Source organism: Miscanthus floridulus, chromosome 10 (assembly GCF_019320115.1).
Source record: "Miscanthus floridulus cultivar M001 chromosome 10, ASM1932011v1, whole genome shotgun sequence".
Taxonomy (NCBI): Eukaryota; Viridiplantae; Streptophyta; class Magnoliopsida; order Poales; family Poaceae; genus Miscanthus; species Miscanthus floridulus.
Window position 1 is genome coordinate 9,862,750 of NC_089589.1, and position 22,245 is coordinate 9,884,994.

General features: G+C 40.3%; 1 protein-coding gene and 1 pseudogene across 1 annotated transcript; one reads left to right on the forward strand and one right to left on the reverse strand.

Annotated features, from left to right (window-relative positions):
• The first annotated feature begins 1,720 nt into the window (after positions 1–1,720).
• On the forward strand, positions 1,721–10,637 carry LOC136489906 (uncharacterized; annotated as a pseudogene).
• A 54-nt stretch (positions 10,638–10,691) lies between these two features.
• On the reverse strand, positions 10,692–19,983 carry LOC136487980 (protein ZINC INDUCED FACILITATOR-LIKE 1-like). The gene is made up of 17 exons (XM_066485052.1): positions 19,818–19,983; positions 19,119–19,159; positions 18,679–18,739; positions 18,476–18,578; positions 18,249–18,351; positions 18,112–18,165; positions 17,968–18,030; positions 17,820–17,869; positions 17,658–17,733; positions 16,283–16,483; positions 14,928–15,015; positions 14,519–14,604; positions 14,336–14,443; positions 13,236–13,280; positions 13,058–13,146; positions 11,165–11,208; positions 10,692–11,062 (listed from the first exon to the last, which is right to left on the reverse strand). Exons 1-17 carry the CDS (start codon positions 19,981–19,983, stop codon positions 10,965–10,967), a joined length of 1,476 nt encoding a protein of 491 aa, XP_066341149.1. The 3' UTR covers positions 10,692–10,964.
• Between the last annotated feature and the right edge of the window lie 2,262 nt (positions 19,984–22,245).

The window sequence follows — 22,245 nt, forward strand, 5'->3', positions numbered from 1 at the left end:
AAGAAGAAATTAATACTTTTCTTGTTGAACATAGTATCATTTCTATTCAACCACAAAGTCCAGCACATAGCTGTTAATCCCACTATGATCTGATTTCTCAAACTAGGAATAAAACTCCTAATCCATGACCATGAGCCAAGCAAGTGCAAATTATCTTTGGTTGGTTGGATGTTAAATGTGATGAATAGAGTATTTCCTAGAATACAATAATATACAATATGATCAAATTATTATGTTGTTCTCTAATCGATAGTATCTCAAATAATCATGTTGTGCACAGGAACAACTAAGAACTAATCATGTTGTTTTTTGGACACTACTATCACGTGCGCATGGAGCAGCAATTCTGCCCGCACACTTCTGCCCCCCCTACCGCACAGACCGCATCGTCTTCTTCCTTGCATCCTCCCCACCCCCGCCTCCTCCCCAGTCCCTGCCCCCACCTCCTTCTCCCCCACGCCTCTAGATCTGGCTCACCGGCCTTGTCCTTGTCCTTGCCCTCACCCCCGCCTCCGACACCTCCCACTGCCCCGCCGCTAGCGGTAGGGTCTCACCGGAGCTCCGTGGCCATGGCCATAGCCGTGGAGCTCTGACGAGACCCTACCGCTAGCGGTGACCTCCTTCTTCCCCACCCCCTCCCCCTCCTCCCCTCCCGCATGTGGCCATGGCAAACTCCGACGAGCTCCGTCGAAGTCCGGCCATGGTGCCCCAGCCCCTCCTTGGCCTAGCCACCGTTGCCGCCGCTAGCTCTCCTAAACCGCCCGTCGACCTTCTCCACCGCCTGGCCTACCTGCCTTCCTCGATCATCCTATTCTATACCCACTAGAGTTGGAGAAGAAGAAGTAGCATGGCTTGCCGAAACCCATGCTGCTCCTTCTGCTTCTTCTTCTCCAACTCCGGTGGTGTTGCGCCCTCGGTGGCATGAGCTCCGGCACTCTAGCATCTCTGATGCTCTCCGACCACCTGGCCGCGGTGAGGAAGAAGAGGGTGTGCGTAGGTGGATGCGAGCGCGCATCAGACGGCCAAGGCCAGTGTGTGCGCCGTGCCACTAGAACCTGTGCACAGCGCACGCAGTAATAAGCATTTCCGTTGTTTTTTAGTCGACTTTGGCATATCTTGTTTTCCATGCAAATTGAGCTATCTATTCAATGGTGCATTCAAATTAAACCTCAAACCATTCACGTGGCTTAAACATGATGAAGGTTGAGTGAGAGAAGCCTTAGCGTTCGTGGAGCTATCACCCTGACAGAGGTGCCATTCCTGCCCCTCCCCGTGACATAAAACAGTTTACCATGGCAACAAAGGCAAAAAGTCCGTTTCACCCCTCCCCATCCTATTCACTCCCAAGGTCCCACCAGGCATCCTCGGCTCATGCATGGAGTCATGACATTCGTCCTTTCGGTGATGGACTCCAGTGAAGCGGGAGGTGAAGAGCGCCTTCTTGGATTATGGGTCGTCGGGGAGCTCACCGTCGGCGAGCGGGGTCAGGTCGCGCGGTAGGGAGCTAGACCAGCTGACGGTGTCAGCGTCGGCTGTGACGCGAAAGGCCGGCGAGATCGCGGTGGCGCGGTCCAAGCGGGCGAAGCCGGCAGGAGGTCCTCCTGGAGGCGACCGATCTAGCAGCAGGCGGTTGCCTTCGCCGTCGTTGACTCCATCGGTTCCCGCGCCTCCTCGGCTCCTTGCTTCACGACTCTTCCTCTCCCGATCTTGGGGGCGGGGGATGATGGAGGAGGAGAGCGGGGTGCAGTGGTGGCTTGTCAACATCAACCGCTGGCACCCCTCCCTCGCCCAGTTCGACACTGCAGTCACCCTCCTACCGCCGCATGAGCGCCCCGCCATCTCCAAGTATCGTACCTCCTGCTACTTGTTGGATATAATATGGGCTTGGCCCATATAATATTTAATAATCAAATAAAACTCTATGGTATGTAACATCAAGTGTTGTATGGTTTAATACCATACGGAATTTTGATTGAACGTTGACTCAGCTTATATGGTTTAAAATTATTCATCTAAATTGAGAAGCTGAGAAAAGGATAAAGGCGTGCCACACGCGCGCACACGCGCCGCCGCCGCCACTGGCCAGGCCAGGCCGTGGGCATGGGCGCGGGCTGAGGCTGTGGCAAGGCAGGCAGGTGGGCAGCGAGCGGGTGGGCGTGGCCAGTCTTTTGCCACTTAAATCCACATTATCATGGGAGTTTCGCTCCTTGATGGTGGAGGCAAATTGACTGCGTCAGTTACCATCTCTTTCACTTCCCGTCTCCTGGGATTCTCCGCTGCCTCTCTGGCTTCCCCATTGCACCCATATATCCCTCCTCCATCAGTCTAGAAAAAGTCCTTCCTGAGTCCTTCTAGCAACCACTCCCGAGAGAACCATAGATTAGTAGCTTCCTGGCTTCCCTGTCTCGTAACTCTGCGCGCACGGAGTAGCGGGAGAGCAGGTGCGTCTGGAACCCTTGTCCGCGAGAGAACCTTGCACGGGGTGTGCGGCGATTAGGTTTTTGGGGAGCGATCCGCGATTGCTCGTCCACGTACATCTTCTTCCCGGTGATTGCCTGCAGAACGTCAAGGCGTCTTCTTCTTGGTGATCCGTTCATGGGACTACACTGCGAACATCTTCCTGCATCAACTGTGGTCCGCGACTTCGAGCAACGCACTATGTCGACTAGTGCGAATGGAGCCTCCGATGCCCTCGGCATGGGACCCTCCGCTGGGTATAGTCTAATCTCTATGATTTCTGTACTTTGTGTTTTTACTGTATTTACTAGTATGTCATCTCTACATACTGTAGTGTTCATAAGAAATATACACATGCACATATATGTCATCACAAACCTGTTGATGTTATTTTTCTGGATTAAACTGATAATGAAATTGCCTAAATTCCTAACAATCCAAAAACCTAATGTTAGGCAATTTTCTGTCAGTGGTTTTGCTGCTGCTTTGAAGCCAAAGAATTTTGATGGCAAGAATTTCATGATATGGCGTGCTAAGATGGTATTGTGGTTGACTGCGATGAACTGCTATCATGCCGCACAGGGGAAGCCTGAACAGTTTACTCCTGAGGAGGAGCGAAAGTTCTTGGCTACCGATAACCTGTTTCGAGGTGCTATGATTAGTGCACTTCATCCCAAGTACGAGAAAAACTACATATCTTGCACATCAGGCAAAGAGTTATGGGATGCTCTTGAGGCAAAGTTTGGGGTTTCTAATGCTGGCAATGAGCTGTACCTTATGGAGCAGCTGTATGACTACAAAATGGTTGAAAACCGTTGTGGTCGAACAGGCTCATGAGATACAGGTGCTAGCGAAGGAACTAGAATATTTCCCATGTCTGTTGCCCGACAAGTTTGTGGCCGGCGGTATAATCGCTAAGCTGCCACCTTCTTGGCGGGATTTTGCTACTTCTCTAAAACATAAGAGACAAGAGTTTAGTGTGGATGAGCTTATTGGATCTCTTGATGTTGAGGAGAGGGCGAGAGCAAAAGACAACCGCGGAAAATGAGTTGAGTCTTCCACTGCCAATATGGTGCAGAAGAAAAACTCATTTGCATCTCGTAATAAAAAGAAGAAGAACATGCAAGAGAACAACAATGCAAAGCCTAAGCAGACTGCACAGTTTAAGAAGAAAAACAATAAGAAAGGTGGAGGTTGCTTTGTTTGTGGGAGTGATGAGCATTGGGCAAGTGCGTGCCCAGACCATAAATATAAGCAAGAAAAGAAATCAGCAAACATGGTAATTAACGAGACTAGAGGAAGAACATCTGGGTATGGTAATTCTTTACCTTTTGTTCTTTCAGTTTGTCTTTCACCTGAGTGGTGGATGGACAGCGGTGCTAATATTTATGTGTGTGCTGATGTTTCTTTGTTTATTTCCTATCAGGCCGGCAGGAGTGGAGCCTTGCTGATGGGAAACGGTTCGCATGCGCGTGTTCTTGGTGCTGGTACGATCGTTCTGAAGTTTACTTTAGGAAAGACGGTGCTATTAAAGAACGTGCAGCATGTCCCCTCCATAAAAAAGAACATTGTTAGCACTTCTCAGATGTGTCGCGATGGCTTTAAAATTGTGCTTGAGTCCAATAAATGTGTTGTGTCGAGACATGGAACATTTGTTGGAAAAGGTTATGATTACGGAGGCTTGTTCCGCTTATCTTTGCTTGATGATGTGTGTAATAAAGTGGTGAACAATGTTAATGTTTCAGATGAGTCGAATATATGGCATTCATGACTTTGTCACATAAACTTTGGTTGTCTCACGCGGCTTGCAAATCTGAATTTAATCCTGAAATTTAACTTAGTCGAAGATTCTAAGTGCTAGGTGTGTGTGCAATTGAAGCAACCGCGCAAGCCTCACAAGGCTGCTGAGGCGAGGAACTTGGCACCATTAGAACTCGTTCATTCTGATTATGCGAAATGAATGGCAAATTGACTAAAGGCGGTAGACGATACTTCATGACATTTATAGATGATTGCACTAGTTTTTGCTACGTGTATTTGCTGAAAACAAAAGATGAAGCGTTGCATTATTTTAAGGTCTATAAAGCTGAGGTAGAAAATCAACTTGAGAAGAAAATAAAGCGTTTGCGGTTTGATCGCTGGGGAGAATATTTCTCAAATGAATTTTCTGAGTTTTGCGCGGTGCATGGAATTATTCATGAGAGGATGCCACCATACTCACCACAGTCCAATGGGATTGCAGAGAGAAAAAACCGCACTCTAACTGATTTGGTTAATGCCATGTTGGAGACTGCGGGACTATCTAAGGAATGGTGAGGTGAGGCTATATTGACAGCGTGTCATGTCCTGAATAGAGTGCCCAAAAAGAACAAAGAAATCACACCATTCGAGGAATGGGAGAAAAAGAGATTAAATCTCTCTTACCTACGAACTTGGGGTTGTTTGGCAAAGGTGAATGTGTCAATAAACAAAAAGCAAAAGCTTGGACCAAAGACTGTTGATGGTGTCTTTCTTGGTTATGCTATTCACAGCGTGGGTTATAGATTTTTAATTATAAACTCTAGTGTTCCTGAGATGGCTGTTGATACAATCATGGAATCTAGAGACGCTATATTATTTGAGAATGAGTTTCCCATAAAAAATGCACCTAGCACAACTGGTCATGAATTTATAATTCCCCATAAGCATGAAAATTTTATTCCGATAGAACAAATTGAGGAACCCTATGTGCAAAATCCTGAGGAGGATGACACTATAGTCACCAGAAAAAGCAAGAGACAGAGGACTGCAAAGTCTTTTGGTGATGACTATATTGTGTACCTTGTGGATGACACACCAACGACCATTGAAGAGGCATATTCCTCTCCTGATGCTGACTTATGGAAGAAAGCAGTACGGAGTGAGATAGATTCTGTTATGTCTAATGAAACTTGGGAAATAGTTGATCGTCCCTATGGGTGCAAGCCTATAGGTTGCAAATGGGTGTTCAAGAAAATGCTTAGGCCTGATGGTACTATTGAGAGGTACAAGGTAAGGTTTGTGGCCAAGGGTTATACTCAAAAGGAAGGTGAGGATTTTTTTGATACTTATTCACCAGTTGCCTGATTGACCATAATTCGAGTTTTGCTTTTCCTGGCATCCGCTTATGGTCTTATCGTTCATCAAATAGACGTTAAGACAGCTTTTCTAAATGGAGAGTTGGAGGAGGAGATCTATATGGATCAGTCTGATGGGTTTGTAGCAAATGGTCAAGAAGGCAAGGTGTGTAAATGATTAAAGTCATTATATGGCCTAAAATAAGCTCCTAAGCAATGGCATGAAAAGTTCGACAGAACTTTAACATCTGCTAGCTTTGTTGTGAATGAATTGACAAATGTGTGTACTATCGGTATGGTTGGGTGAAGGAATCATTTTGTGCTTATATGTTGATGACATACTGATCTTTGGATCCAGCCTCAAAGTGATCGAGGAGGTAAAGGAATTTCTATCTAAAAATTTTGAGATGAAAGATTTGGGAGAGGCTGATGTTATTCTTAATATCAAGCTTCAAAGAGAAGGTGATGGTGGGGTAACTCTATTACAAACCCACTATGTGGAAAAGGTGTTGCGTCGCTTTGGGTTCAGTGACTGTGCACCTGCTCCTACACCTTATGACCCTAGCGTGCTATTGAGGAAAAATCAGAGAATAGCAAGGGATCAGTTGAGATATTCCCAGATCATTGGTTCGCTCATGTATCTTGCTAGTGCACCAAGGCCTAACATCTCATTTGTTGTGTGCAAGCTGAGCCGATTTGTGTCAAACCCAAAAGATGATCACTAGCGAGCTCTTGAGAGAGTGATGCGCTACCTAAAAGGGACCATGAGCTATGGTATTTATTATACCGGACATCTGAAAGTGCTGGAAGGCTATTGTGATGCCAACTGGATTTCTGATGCTGATGAGCTTTATGCCACAAGTGGATATGTGTTTTCGCTTGGTGGTGGTGTTGTTTCTTGGAAGTCTTGCAAGCAGACTATTTTAACGAAGTCTACTATGAAAGCAGAACTCACAACATTAGACACTGCTGGATCTGAGGCTGAGTGGCTTCGTGATCTCCTTATGGATTTACCGGTTGTTGAAAAACCTATACCGGCTATTTCTATGAACTACGATAACTAGACTGTGATTACAAAGGTTAACAGTTCCAAGGATAACATGAAGTCCACAAGGCATGTTAAGAGACGACTAATATCTGTCAGAAAATTGAGAAACTCTGGAGTAATAGCGTTGGACTATGTTCACACGTCTAACAATCTGACAGATCAGTTCACTAAGGGTGTGTCACGCAACGTGATAGAAAGTGCATCGAGAGAGATGGGTTTGAGACCCACTTGAAATTTACTATAGTGCTAACCTGTTCTATGTGATCGGAGATCCCGTGAAGTAGGATGATGAAACAAGCTAGTAGTAAATTATGAGGAAAAGATCCTTAGTAAGACTCATTTCAGATACATATCTTTCCTTTCTGTAAGGCAGGCTGGCTTTTGCCTTAATGCGTTCCAAGTGGCTTGTCAAAGCAAAGATGTTGTCCTATAGAATATTTTTTGAGGAACACACCTATATGAGTCAGACTGCTGATCACAGTCTATGAGATTTGTGTGATCTCTAAATACTCATAAAAGGCACTGAAGTATGACTTATATGCTTCAAATAGAGGGGATGCCTTTTGTTGACCAGTATCAGCTAAGGACGTTAGTGACATTCACCTCACATAAAACTGTCAATTCAAGGCTTAGTCCATTGTTCAGTTATGACTGAGTGAAACTATTGTTCTAGATGGATGTTCAACTTAACAGTCTCCATCGAAACACTGGTATATAAAAGAAATGTGGTTCTAAAACTACTTTGTTACAAACTCTAGAGTTTGGTGGGGATTGTTGGATATAATATGAGCTTGGCCCATATAATAATTAATAATCAAATAAAACTCTATGGTACGTAACATCAAGTGTTGTATGGTTTAATACCATATGGGATTTTGACTGAACGCTGACTCAGCTTATATGGTTGAAAATTATTCATCTAAATTGAGAAGTTGAGAAAAGGATAAAGGCGCGCCACACGCGCGCGCGCGCCGCCGCCGGCCGGGTCAGGCCGTGGCAGGCGGGCGGGCGTGGCCAGTCTTTTGCCACTTAAATCCACATTATCACGGGAGTTTCGCTCCTTGATGGTGGAGGCGAATTAACTGCGTCAGTTACCGTCTCTTGTACTTCCTGTCTCCTAGGATTCTTCGCTGCCTCTCTGGCTTTCCCGTTGCACCCATATATCCGACTCCTCTGTCAGTCCAGAAAAAGTCCTTCCGGAGTCCTTCTGGCAACCACTCCTGAGAGAACCACAGATCAGCAACTTCCTGGCTTCCCCGTCCCATAACTCTGCGCGCACGGAGTAGCGGGAGAGTAGGTGCCTCCGGAACCCTGGTCCGCGAGAGAACCTTGCACGGGGTGCGCGGCGATTATGTTTTTAGGGAACGATTCGCGACTGCTCGTCCACGTACATCTTCTTCCCGGTGATTGCCTGCGGAACGTCAAGGCATCTTCTTCCTGGTGATCTATTTGTGAGACTACACTGCGAACATCTTCCTGCATCGACTGTGGTCCGCGATTTCGAACAACGCACTATGTCGACTAGTGCGAATGGAGTCTCCCATGCCCTCGGCATGGGACCCTCCGCTGGGTACAGTCTAATCTCTGTGATTTCTGTGCTTTGTGTTTTTACTGTATTCACCAGTATGTCATCTCTGCATGTTGTAGTATTCATAAGAAATATACACATACACATATATGTCGTCATAAACCTGCTGATGTTATTTTTCTGGATTAAACTGATAATGAAATTGTCTAAATTCGCTGCCCCCATAATCTGCCCGTCCTCATCTCCTCCCCCTCCGTCTCTGCTTCAACTTCACTGTTGCTCGCGCCACTAATTTGCACACGGTGCAGTTAGCTTGACATCGAATTGAGCTCGTTTCTTTGCAGGTTCGTGAAAGAGGACGACAGGAAGCGGGCGCTCGTCAGTCGTCTGCTGCAGTACTCGCTCGTGCACCACCTCCTCCGCATCCCGTTTCACCAGATCAACATACGCCGCACAACCGAGGCGAAACCGTATCTAGTATGCACTGTCTGTCAAATTCTCCTTAATTCCATCATATATGCAAACAATCGTCATCACCCCTGCAGGTTTCTGTCTGGTCTGGTCCTACTACTGGATTGATTCATCTTGCAGCAGAATAATTGTTCAGACTTCCCGAACTTCAACTTCAGCACCTCGCACCAGGGGGACTACGTTGGCATTGGATCCGAGCCGCTTTGCCTTGTTGGCCTGGACAACGTTTCTGTTTCCGAGCCCCATGGAGAAACCACTGCCGAGTTCGTCAGCAACTTCTCGTCGTACCTTACCGACCATGAGTGGAACTGAATCCTTCGTGCTGGCGCTCCCAGAGACGCGCTGACAGTGTTCTACAGGTACAATGTTTTGTCCAGGGATTTCGTGGTAGATGACATATGCATTAACAGAATCAGCAGTTCAGTCACGGTATATTAGCGTCGTATATGTTGGGAGCTAAAAGCCTAAAACATCTTTCTGTGGATCCTGGCAGTTCAGTCACGGTATATTGCGTCGTATATGTTGGGAGCTAAAACATCTATCTGCGGATCCTGGAAATCATCTATACAGTATCTATCATGACAAGAAACCGTACTATTTCTATTCTTCATAACTAGCTGAAATATTCTTCATGTTGCAAATCAGTTGAGCTACCCATGGCTTCAAATTTGGATTTGCAGTTTTGCCAATAAAGTGTACCTCTTGCACAGCTCCTCGTTCAGTTATCTGAACTACATCAGGAACCTTTTTCATCTTTAGAACAGTAGTTCTCTGTTTACAAAAATGCATACCTGTACTTTCAGTGCTAAGCATGATGCCATTCTGATTTTCAGATGAGATTATTAACTTAATTGTGTGAAAATCATGTCAATGTTAATGATAATGTGCAGTATTACTTAGAATTCAGTATGTGCATTACTCTGTTCATAGGTATTGGTGTCTCAAAGAAGCATTTGTTAAAGCCATAGGTGCTGGCATTGGATTTGGGTTGAATCCACTGGAATTCCACCATGAAGAGTGGACAAACATTTCTATTTGCATTGATGGAGAAGTGTCTAAGAAATGGAGATTCTGGCTTTTCAAACTTGATGAAACACACTTGGTTAGTAACATCAACTTCACACACACAGTAATCTAGTTCTTAAAGTATATTTCAAGCATAGAGAATGGATACAGTCTATCCAATTTTTTTTCTTGTGGCTGCTTATTTACTAATCATCCACTAATGGAAATTGTAGGCATCTATAGCAAAAGGGCATCCAGAGGATGCTATAAACGCCTTCAAAAAAACATTGTCCAATGTGATTATTGCAGAGAAACGATTATCTTCTGTGCTAGATAGTCCAAAAGAAGGTTTTACTCTGCGTACAGTGGAACAACTTACGCAATCACAGGTGTAACTGGCTAACAGATATCAGGCATTCTTGGAATCTACGGTGACCTACAACAGCAGGAGCATATGTCTTAATATGTTCCCAGGACACCAGGCTCCTAATAATCTAATATACAACCACATGTCAATCATTGAAGGGCTTGTGTTACAGCTTCATCATGAAGTTTAGGGAAGGTGCATCACTTCTATTACAGAAAGTGGCGTTATAGCCTCTGGTTTTCCATGACAGAAGGCCATACCAGGAGCACAAGGTCTTTCTATTGGCTTGGGAGCACCTTGTTGGCCTAGTGACCTACCCTCCATCCCTGCAGTCATGAGATAATAGATATTGGCGTGCCATACGTCGACAAAAAAAAAAAAAAGGAATTTCTCTTGTAAATGAGAGCAATGCCATCTGTAGAGATTTCACAAAGAGGAATACGAGTGAAAGCGGAGGTTTATTTTAGGATGAATTCTGTCTGCTCATAATGAAGTGCAGTTGATCAGTCTTGCCACCCTTGAAACCCGAAAACATTTCTTTTTACAAATCGACCAAAACCATATCCAAACTATGCAAGTATGGGAGCTTAGGGCCTTTGGTTTTCCATGATTGAAGTTGTAATAATGAACTTGCACTACTTAACTACATAATCTAGTAATTTTGAAAAGTTTTGATGAACTGGCACTGAATAAATGATATCGTTATTTATAGACATACACATCAGCAAATTACTATGTTTACATTTTTGTCCCAAAAAATCCACTAGAACATATACAACATGTCATACTCTATTGTTACTTTGCCTTTTTTGGCCCTTTGAATGTCCTCTCCATCAATCTCATACATTACAACTGGATGCACCAAATCATACATTACAACTGTGGCAAGAAATTGCTAGGCTTGAGTACTATTTTAGCTCTTAATTGGACACCCGATAGTTGCTCTGGTGACACACAACTTCTTGACAATAAGGCATAATATTATTTTTAATGTCAAGACATTTGCTCTGGCGTGGCTAAAAAGGGCTCGAATGTCCAAATGAATTCAGTAAGCACTACCACTCCCAGAAGGAAAAACACCATCTGGTCACCTGCATTTTTTTTTTTTTTTGCGATGAAAGGTGTTATGTTAAGTAATAAATACACTAAAATAGCTCAAGACTAGATACGATACAAAAGCTACATCTAGTTACCTGGAAAGAAGAAAGCATCTTGCCTTCTTTGTGCCCACGAAAACCTACATGAGCATATTGCCATGGCATCAACTATACACGTTTTGACTTCCACTATATGAGAAGAATATACCCTTGGAATTTGTGTATTCATAATTGCATTTCTACTAGGGAAAGGAATAAGTCTAGAGAAAACAATGAAAATAGGTATCAAACCCCTCTAGACTTATCATTACTAAATAACCATATAAATTTCCATGCATTCAATATCTATATTTATGCTTCAATGGACAATCTAGTTGGGCATCTTTACTTCCAATGTAAGTAGATGCAGATCTATTCCTTAGGGGGAGGGATCAATTTAAATTTAAAACAATATTCGATTAATGAATTCCAACATATATTTACCAAGTAATGCCATTAACAAGTGCATCCCTTGTGTACATATGATCTTCTCATAAAATTACAAACATTTGCCAATTCAAATTGTCAATATTAGAGATAAAGTGACCATTTGTCAATTGCATGCATATTCATGCCAGAGTAAAATATTTTTTATTTTGTGATGACTATAAGAGTGATGAGCGTAGACACATACACAACCACATATGCACACCACACTCGCACACATAGATGATTACAACCATATAGAAGGACCATGTTGGCACAAATCTAGGCCAAACACTGAAGTGCTAGCATGCACAGATTGCACAACCTCTCATGATGAACATAGTAAAATCTTGCCTAATAAGTTTCTAATTCTAGCCAAGCCCGTATTCGCAGGAACATCATGAAAAACCTACAAGCCCCTCACAGGAGGGATCCATGTTGGGGAGGCACACACTTACAATTGTTCTAGAGTTAGTAGCCCATCTAGAATGCCCTGGCACACACTTACAATTGTTCTAGAGTTAGTAGCCCATCTAGAATGCCCTCAAACATTGTCAAGACTAAAGAAGAAGAACAAATTTGGAGGTTGAAGAATCTAGGGTTTGAGAGACAAAAAAAGTAACAGATTTATTTGTTGTTTTTTTGTTCGATTGAATACCCTCGATCCGTCGTGACCCTTCATAGTTATATGGTGGAGAGGTCTTGACCTATCAAATTTTGCATGAATTTACAACTCCTGCTCAGACTTACCAAAACCAGCCTAGGTCATATGCAAAACGCAGCCTGTGCCAATTTTGGTCAACACACCAGAAGCACTAGCTCATTGTGTTTATTGTATTTGAACCATGGTTGGTGGAGTCAGCGGTGGTTCTCATATTAACTAAAGGGGTATTTGGTTCCATGGACTAAATTTTAGTTCATGTCACATCGGACGTTCGGATGCTATTTAGGAGAACTAAATATGAGTTAATTATAAAACTAATTACATAGATGGAGACTAATTTACGAGACGAATTTATTAAGCCTAATTAATCCGTCATTAGCATATATTTACTGTAGCACCACATTGTCAAATCATGGACTAATTAGGCTTAAAAAATTCGTCTCGCAAATTAGCCACAATCTGTGCAATTAGTTATTTTTTTCGTCTATATTTAATACTTCATGCATGTGTCCAAACATCCGATGGGACAGGGACTAAAATTTTCCTGTAAGAACCAAACACCCCCTAAATTTAGAGCACTGTATTGCATGAAAAAATTTACACAGGATACATGTATGGCGCTAGCTACTCACCTACTCCTAGAAGTTGAACTAAATTAACACAAGATTTTACAACATAGATATACGCATAATACTCCTATTAAATCCTATGGAACTCAAACTGTGATTTTGTACTTAATTGTACCTCGAGTTATGGAATACTATATATTACTAAAAAATAGCGTGTGAAACAAAAAACTACCTGTAAGCCTCCAAATAGAAATTTAGCATTATTTGTACAAAATGCTAGTAACTACTTACACAATACCAGCTCCTGCCGGGGAAATTGCATTGGAAAAGGATGCCAAAGTTGTTGATAGGCCATTTGCAGTTGCTCTTTGATCTTGAGACTGTTAGTTTATAAGCAAATGCTATAAAGTTACATAGGAAAAGTAATAGAATTGGTCTCTTTTCTAGAATCGCATGTGCATGTACATACCACAATGTTATTTTGAAGAATGAAAGAGCTCGTGTAGACAGTAACCTACAATGTATGCAACAAGAGAAATGTTGATATTATGTTGACCAAAACATGTAGTGAATTTTTTGGTTGCATCCAAGATATGAAATAGTAGGCATAGCATCAAATATATTGATACAATGAGAAATGGAATTGGTGAACATAGTCCCCTCTATTATTATTTCAAGGAAACATATTATGTTCTTATTTTGCCAAAAACATAATTGTGTTTTATCATGGATAGTTTTAGCATATCAAAACATTGTTAATCTGTAACACCATGCGTCCAAAATCTACTTATGTAGCCTAGCTCCACACGTGGAACAGGTCTGCACAAAGCGAATATGAAAGCGTAAGAGAGGGTGCTACGCGTGTGCAGGCCTATTCCACGTGCGGAGCTGGGCCATATAAGCATATTTTGGATGAGGGTGTTATAGATGGTATTCAGAGCATCAACCCTTGCTGCATGTGCCCATGAAGGGGTGTATCAAGGGGTGGTTCTCTGGGCATCTGCTGCATATGTGGTGAGCTGCCGAGGGCGTCAACCCTTAAGGGAGGAATGTAACACCCATTCTATTAGAAGCATGTGTGTTGTTGGTCGATCCATGTGGCCTATGTGGCACATGAGGAGTAGTAGTTGGTGAGTTTAGTACCACCTTGGAAGTTTAGGAGGGTGAGAGATAGCTTATAATCCTTGTCGTTCTAAACGTAGCACCTCCGGGTTAACCCTTTTACACGAAGCAAGGACGAAAGCGTAAGAGAAGTGCTACACGCACGTGCAGGCCTGTTTCACGTGCGGAGCTGGGGGCCATATAAGCAGATTTTGGATGTTGGGTGTTACACAATCAGACATTGCATTTCTTTTGAATAAAATGGTAAGTTCATAGGTATGAAACATGATTATACAATATTATTCTTATTCAATAAAACGAACAAGTAAAAGCAAGTCAATAGTTTAAATCCAGTTAGAATCTAGTGTTTGATGCAAATGTAAAGAGCACACACCCACACACGTGTGTAATGAAATACCATTCAATGTTTCATATGGAATTAAAACCAGAGGTATTGAGTGTACTCACAATAAAAATGCCTTTCAAGGATGATGCAATATTTACTAATATAGATAACCAAGGCCTTGATAAATATGTCATAGGTGGATAAGTAAAAAGAAGCACCATAGACAAAATCTGCAAAACTGATCACATTTATGATTTCTTATGTGTCTAAATGAACATTGAAATATACTAGTAACTTGTACTCACAGCAGCAATTCGTGAAGCATTAATTGGTCCATGAACTTTTATAATTTGAGGATAAATAAATGTCTGATACAAAAGGATACTAGAACCTATATGAAAGCAAGTGAAATCATTATTCAAAATACATAGTAATTTCCATACAGAAATGATTAGAGTTTAAAATTAGTTTTCACAAGGGCATTAGCATGCAAATAAAGAAAATTATTATAAAAGGAAGGTTTAAATGAGTTAAATCCAACAAGTCAAGACTAAAGGGTCATACTAAGTGTTTTATCAAACTTAGCACTACAACATGTTTGTTGTGATGAACTTTTAGAGCAATGGACCCTAATCCTACTTTATATCTTGTCCACTGAATATGAGAATAGACGCATCATTAATCATTTGGTACGGTGGACCCTAAAATTTGTACCTGTAACTATGAGTACTTGACCAACATCATTAGTTGAAAAACTTAGCCCACCGAACTTTTTGTCACTTTCAGCCCACAGAGGAAATATCTGTCAAATAGATTGTTTGAAATACCATCAGTGAATTTTGGACTAACTACTCTACATAAAAGATAAAAATGTTGTTTCATTTGTCAAAATTCAAATAACTAGAAAATGTACTGAGAAAAAATAGAGACAACAATGCATAAGCATTATTTGCTTGTGGACATATTGCATTATTTGGCAGTATTCTCAATATTAATCTGTAGTAGTAATGTAAAAGAATTGAACATACAACATTTTCATTAACACTTATATGTTGATGAATTCGAGGCGATTTGGAACCTTGGTGCATAAACATGATATCCTATTTTATCATCTATAAAAGAGAAGTGACATTTTGTGTGTAAGGCTGAGTTGTTGTTGTTGTTATTATTATTATTATTTTGTTGTTGTTGTTGTTGTATTCTTAATACGATGAAATTCTTTTTTCCTAAAATATTACTATATAATGTACTAATAAATGAGATAAAAGATAAATACAAGTATTACCTATGGGTCTTAAAGATGTTTTAGCTGAATGTATGATTACAGTTAAACTCACAACTACAATTAGATATATATGATTTATTTGTGTTGCTTATCATATAGTCTCTCATTTTCCACATACGAAACATGTGGTCTTCTTTAACTCAATCTCATTATCTCTGTGATTGTAGGAGGTGCAACTAAATGACAAGTATCTCTAGATAATGCATTTATAATATTATAAAGTTCTCTGATATGTACAATCTATAAAAGGACATACTTATCAATGTCTATATGTATTTGAAACACAATTTGCAAAGTGGTACTGTGGATTATTAAATATAATTTTAAAAATATTTTCAACCAACTTTCCAATGATTAAATTTCTTATTTTCATTTTGCATTTTTGCTAATATATTTTGAGCATATAAGTTACAAAAAAGATAGAAATCATGAATTTTAAGTGCTATATAAGCCGATCCTTAGGAAGCCAAAGGTTATTCTACATACTTTTGTATTTATATACAATTTTGGATGGATATTGTGTAAATCAAATAATACTTTCACTTAGTACTTAGTTTGATAACATGTGAAGGTTAGATCATATGCTCCAACAATCTCTCTCTCTCTCTCTCTCTCTCTCTCTCTCATATATATATATATATATATATATATATATATATATATATATATATATATATATATATATATATATATATTCTAGTAATTCTTTTGGTTGCACCTTGAATACAATTATTGACTAATATTGTAATCACGGTGCAAAAATAAACAAATTATTTGAAAATACCTCTGAATATGCTGAATCATCAAAGGAGATGATACAATAATGGATAATAGATGACATCAGTGGCCAATTCTTAAATAAGTTTTTCCCTTTAGTTGAGCTACTATCTTGCTCAAAAGATTCTTCAAAACCAGTCAATCGAACATTGGAATATCTAGCTTCTCGTCCTTCCTTGTCATCTCGTTTGTGTTTGTGTAATGTCTCCTGAAATGTTATGAAACATGTATTTGACAATAAAAAACAAGCTAGTGGGTAATATTACTGCATAGGTTGATAGGATCTAAAGACAACATAAACTGGTGTGGCAAACTATGCTTGTGCATTCAACAATAATATTATAACAAATGTTAACATAACTAAGGAAGAAGTATATAGACAAATGTTTGTTTGACAATAGATAGTGGAAATGCATACTGACATGATAATTTAGAAACAATTTTGTCACTTAGAACGAATATGTAGTGTATGAAATTATGAACTGTAATAGCCTTTTACAATCCTACAATGATCAAACATAAGTAAAATAACTAAGCTCAAGTTAGTTGTTTAGATCAAGCACCCTGACTGTAACACCCCACGTTCAAAATCTGCTTATATAGAAGTCACAAAAAAAATCCGCTTATATGGACAAGCTCCAAACGTGGAACAAGCCTGCATACATGTAGCACCTCACTTACACTTTCGTCCTCGCTTCAATTCGTGTAAAAGGATTAACCAAGAGGTCCTACGTTTGGAACAACAAGGATTATATATAAGCTGGCCCTCACCCTCCTAAACTTCCATGGTGGTACTAGACCCACCAACTATAACTCCTCATGTGCCACATGGTCCAACTTCACAACTACTACATGCTTTTAACGGGCTGGGGTGTTACACCGAGGATAAAATATGGCTAAAAATTTAACATGTTTAGATAATGGTACATGTTGAATTGACTAACTATGATGGAACAAAATCAATGTGTTTTCCTGCATAAAAGACCAAATTTCCCTGGTAGATCCTATCCTTCAACTCTTATTCTAATGGATGTCCCATAGTCAAGAGGATTTCTCTTCCCGACACCTCATGAGATTACAGTTGAGCCTGTATTTCTTTGTAGGAGTTGGCTCGAGAAGGTAAGCAGATGATCAGCCAATGTTTTGTAAAGTTCAGTTGCAACATTCCTATTACAACATTTAGATATTATTGTAGGACCGTAATGGAATGTTAATGCATTGACACAAGGAAGAATACTTAGTTGCAATGTTCCTATTACAAAGCTTCGATATTTTCATGAGATTTCAAGAGGTAATAAAATGCTATGAAATGAAAGCACAAAAACAAATATAACTTAATATAGTGTCCAATATAGCAACAACAATTTACTTAATTTACATACCGGGAGCCATATGCAGCTTATGAGAATAATAAAGCAAAATATCGACACACATAAACAAGGTAACAAATAAGGGAACCTGCCAAAAACATAGCCACAATTAGTAAGTGGAAAAACCATTGAAACTATGGTGACTATGAATTATGTGCTTGTAACAAACAATACCTCCCAAATAATGAGTTGGCATCAAACAACTTAGGATATTTTTCTGCTGGCTATGAAATGAGAGTAGAGAATAAAGTGTAATGAATGGAGTGATATATGAATAAATAAATGATGCAAAATTCTATGAATGATAAAACCTTTCTGGTACCTGTGCAAGATATCCACCGATAGCTGGCCCAATGACAAGAGCTGTTGCCCATGCTGTACTAACCTAATGATACAGAAAGAAGATGTCACAACATGCATGGTTGCAAATAGTGAAAACATGTTGCTATATCGTTTGAAATTTTACGAGTGACAATCCAATAGCTTGATGCTCGACTCGACAAACTTCAACAACATATGCCTATATAAAGTAAAAAAATCCATGTTACTAACATTACATGCTCCAATACATCCACATATATTTAAATCATTCAGTTATCATACTTTTATTGGGCCAAGGAAACCATTTAAAGAACCAAGAAGAAATCGTGTTACAAGAGCCATCCAATAGTGCACACTTAGTCCGAACAAAGTGTTAAACACAACCCTGAAATAAAAATAGAAGGGCACGAATAATCAAAGATGGAGCAAATAGAGGGAGTTGAAATACATGTCCTAGCTAATAAATAGCTTAATTTTGATCATATACAAATAGAGAAAGAAATACTAACACAGAGAAAATTCCAAGAATGATAACTAGCTTCCTCCCAATACGGTCAGCTACCATTCCCCAAGCAGTGGAAGTCAAAGCTCGACCAAGCATGTATGATGCACCTACATAAATATAAAGTTTTATATTAATATACATGTTATATAGTTATAGGTAGATACAGACTTTAGACCTAATAATATTATAGTGTCTGGAATCGTTTACCCACAAATCCGGCATAAAATCCAATATCTTCTTCTCTTGTAGTAGTGTGCAAATCTCTTACCTATTGGTGAAACATAAATCACACAATATGTTAGTCTCATACAACTAAGAAGGATTGAGAGATAATGGCCTGAAGGCTACTACAAAAGGTGGATAAGGCCACATGAGTACGTAGTGCTTGCCACATGTGTGCACAAGAAACATAAATTGTATGTGTATATGGTCCAAAGATTTCTACTTTTTGTGTTGAGTGTCAAGTCTATTAGGCATATGGCAAGATTTTTACACATGGTTGATCAAATATCATAACTTCATAAACATCACAACTGTGCAATATATTTATGCATGGCATGCAATGTCTAGAATCTGAAGCAACTAAAATCTAATACTAAATGCAACATATGACAACACCCAAGTCTTGTGGAATTAGATTGCCATACCATGAAATATACGAAGGGATACAAAAATGATACTGGTAAACCTAAAATCAGAGAAAAGGACATAGAAGAGTTAGAAACCAGCACTATACAATAATGAAAAAATACACATATATGCATAGAAGAAATAAGAACAATACAACAAACAAAGGATAAAAATATGAAATTCTTGAATATCATAACATGTATTAAGTGCATTTGTTCATTCGTTTGTACCAATGCGTCCCATACACTATTTGTCAATGTGAAAATCCTACGTGGTCCCTGATAGCCTATATATGGTATACAGCCAAACTGATAAAAAGCTTCAGGCTGAAGAAATAGATACTCTTAATCCAAAATATAACTAAGGATTTCTTTTATAGAAATTTCAGGACAAATGTTAAGAGATAAGAACAGATTCACATGCCACTCGTTAAAACACGTTACCCAACTGATTGGCTGATTTTCTTTTTCCTGCTGCTGTTCGTTCTTTTTTTATATACATATAAAACAAGTTGTTCAGCTTAATCAGCCTTCAAATGGCAGGAAACCAAAAACAGGCAACAGGAAACGCATAAGTAGCACTGGATTTCACTTCAAATGGTGGTGTATTAATTTACCCTTTGGGACGGGAGAGTGTGTGTGTATATATAATCCATAGAGACTAGACAGACAGGAAGAGAGAATTTGCATGCAATCCATGTGTTTGTTTGTACATACAGGAGACGAAGATGATGATCCAGACATGGAAGAAGAGCCTGTACGGGATCCCCGGGTTCTCTGCCTTCCTCCGGTCCATGACGCAACCGGGGCACCCGTCGAAGTACACCTGGGGCTTCGTCTCCAAAAACGGCGCCGCTGCCCCGCTCTCGACCTCACCGGCCATCTTGTCTTGTTTAATTTCTCTCTCACCTACCTTTGTCCTGGAGGTCCCTGCTAGCTGCTACTGGGCAGCGATGAGTATATAGGCAAAACTAGTGACGTCGTGGATGTGTGTGCGCGCGCGCTCCTGGCATCTGGAGGGGAAACTCCAAAAGTCGAATCTTGCACTTTGCTGAGAGCCCCATCAGACTGACGTGGGAGAGATTCAGGGCCTGTTTAAGCCACAAGCTTAAACAAACACTAACTTTTCAAAGGCTAGTTTATAGAGAAAATAAAACATAAAACCAAAAAAATATGCAAAGATAAGTTTTTCTGGTTTTTTATGCATCGATACTTAGTACTGTAGTATCTAAACTTAATAAGCATAAACTCACACCTCACACCACACGTATGCACACACATTGTGCGCAAGCTAGACCTACATCTATATCTAAAGACATGTCACACCCAATTTTAAGGATAAAATGGAGTGCAAAATCTTATGTGCGCCCAGAGATTAATCACACACATAAGTCGACAAATTATAAGTAGTATCATCACAAATGTTTATTACATCACGTATAGGACAGAGTTATCACATAAATATAGCGGAAATAATAAAAAGATCTCTCGCGGAAGCTCCATATCACAGGGACGTCGACTGGTTGACCACAAGTCTAGTAGTCCTCAGGAAAATCATCATACCCATGATCATCTATTACCCATCCAGGATTTTTATACAAATAATAAAAATAAACAAGCGTAAGTACATGTCGTACTCAACAAGTATAACACGGGGTTCATGAGGCTCAAAGGCTTGACACAGGTTTAACAGCGTGCAGCTTTTAGTTGTCATAATTTTAGCTTAAGAGTAGCAACAAGTTGTTTCAATTCTCAATGCAAAACACATGGTCATATGTAAACATGAGTAATGAATAGCATAAACAGATGTTACTTAGTGATCATCTATTCCATAAGGGTTCCAAGGCCGCTCGTGACCGTGAGTACGGCTGATATACCAGTTTTACACTCTACAGAGGTCGTACACTTTCACTGTGAGTCGTGATACCCATATGCCCGGGTTTATAACTCCCAAAACACTTCCAAGGTGAGCAGGCAGGGGTCACTATGAAGCCTTTCAAAGATTCGTCTAACAAGTTAGAGCCATTAGATTCACTCGGCAAACAGATATAGAGCCCCCCTTCCCGATGGCACATTGACACGCAGCCTATACTCATAAGGATAGAGGCCGCCCTATACCCGATTCGGCAAGCCATTCTTACGCCAATGAAGGTAACCACTAACGAGCTAGAAAAGGTCCTCATACTGAGCTAAAGCTAGAGCCATGTAGCCCTCACAGCTGTACTGTAAGTCCCGGATGATCACCTACAGATAGGTCCTTAGGGAGAGGAATCTGAAGCATTTAGAAAGTAGCTAAACACTCCAACCTCTGTTTCCATGTTGCTAAAAAGTCATATTTTAATGTTTATTGCATATACCATTAGTCAAGCTACACGATCATGGTTTAATTGAGCTCTAGCAAAGCTACCCAAATACATAACCCATAGGTGACAATGTAATAGTTCAATTCTAGGAAATCCCTATCAAGGTGATATATGCAACATGAATTTAATGAATTAAAGTGAATAGGAAACAAGGATGATCCCATGCTATACTTGCCTTGAGAAAAGTACTCCTGCTGGTCCTGCTCGTCAAAGTCGTATCCTTGGTCTCCCACAAACTGCTCACCGTCTATACTCGATAACCACAGCAACATACAATCATCCAGGAGCAATCATGCAAAGCAAACAATGCTACAGATTAGAATAGTACAACAACAGCAAAGAATCAACATGAAAAGTTTGGAAAACGAATCTATGTCTCGCTATGAACACACAGACGCGAAGATAAAAAAATCGGATCTAAAACAGAAAAGTTATGGATTAAACAAGTTTTCCTATAGCAAAACAATAGATTAAATCTAACCTCGAATTTTAAAAGTTGAAAACACACTTTACAGTAGCATGAACATGTAGATCACTTAATTATGAACCTAACGCAACTTGAACGGATCAAATCAGAGTTAAAACGAAGATTTTATGGCTAAAACAAGTTGAATGGCAAAACTGTAAATAGCTGAAAACGTATTCCAATATAACCGAACCAAAAATTTGCTTTTAAAAAGAGAAAACAAACTCTGTAGATGCGCTTTGGACTGTGGGTTAAGCCAGGAATAATTGTAAGGACGTATTTGCAAAATTGGCAGCGAAGGGGTATCCTTCGATCT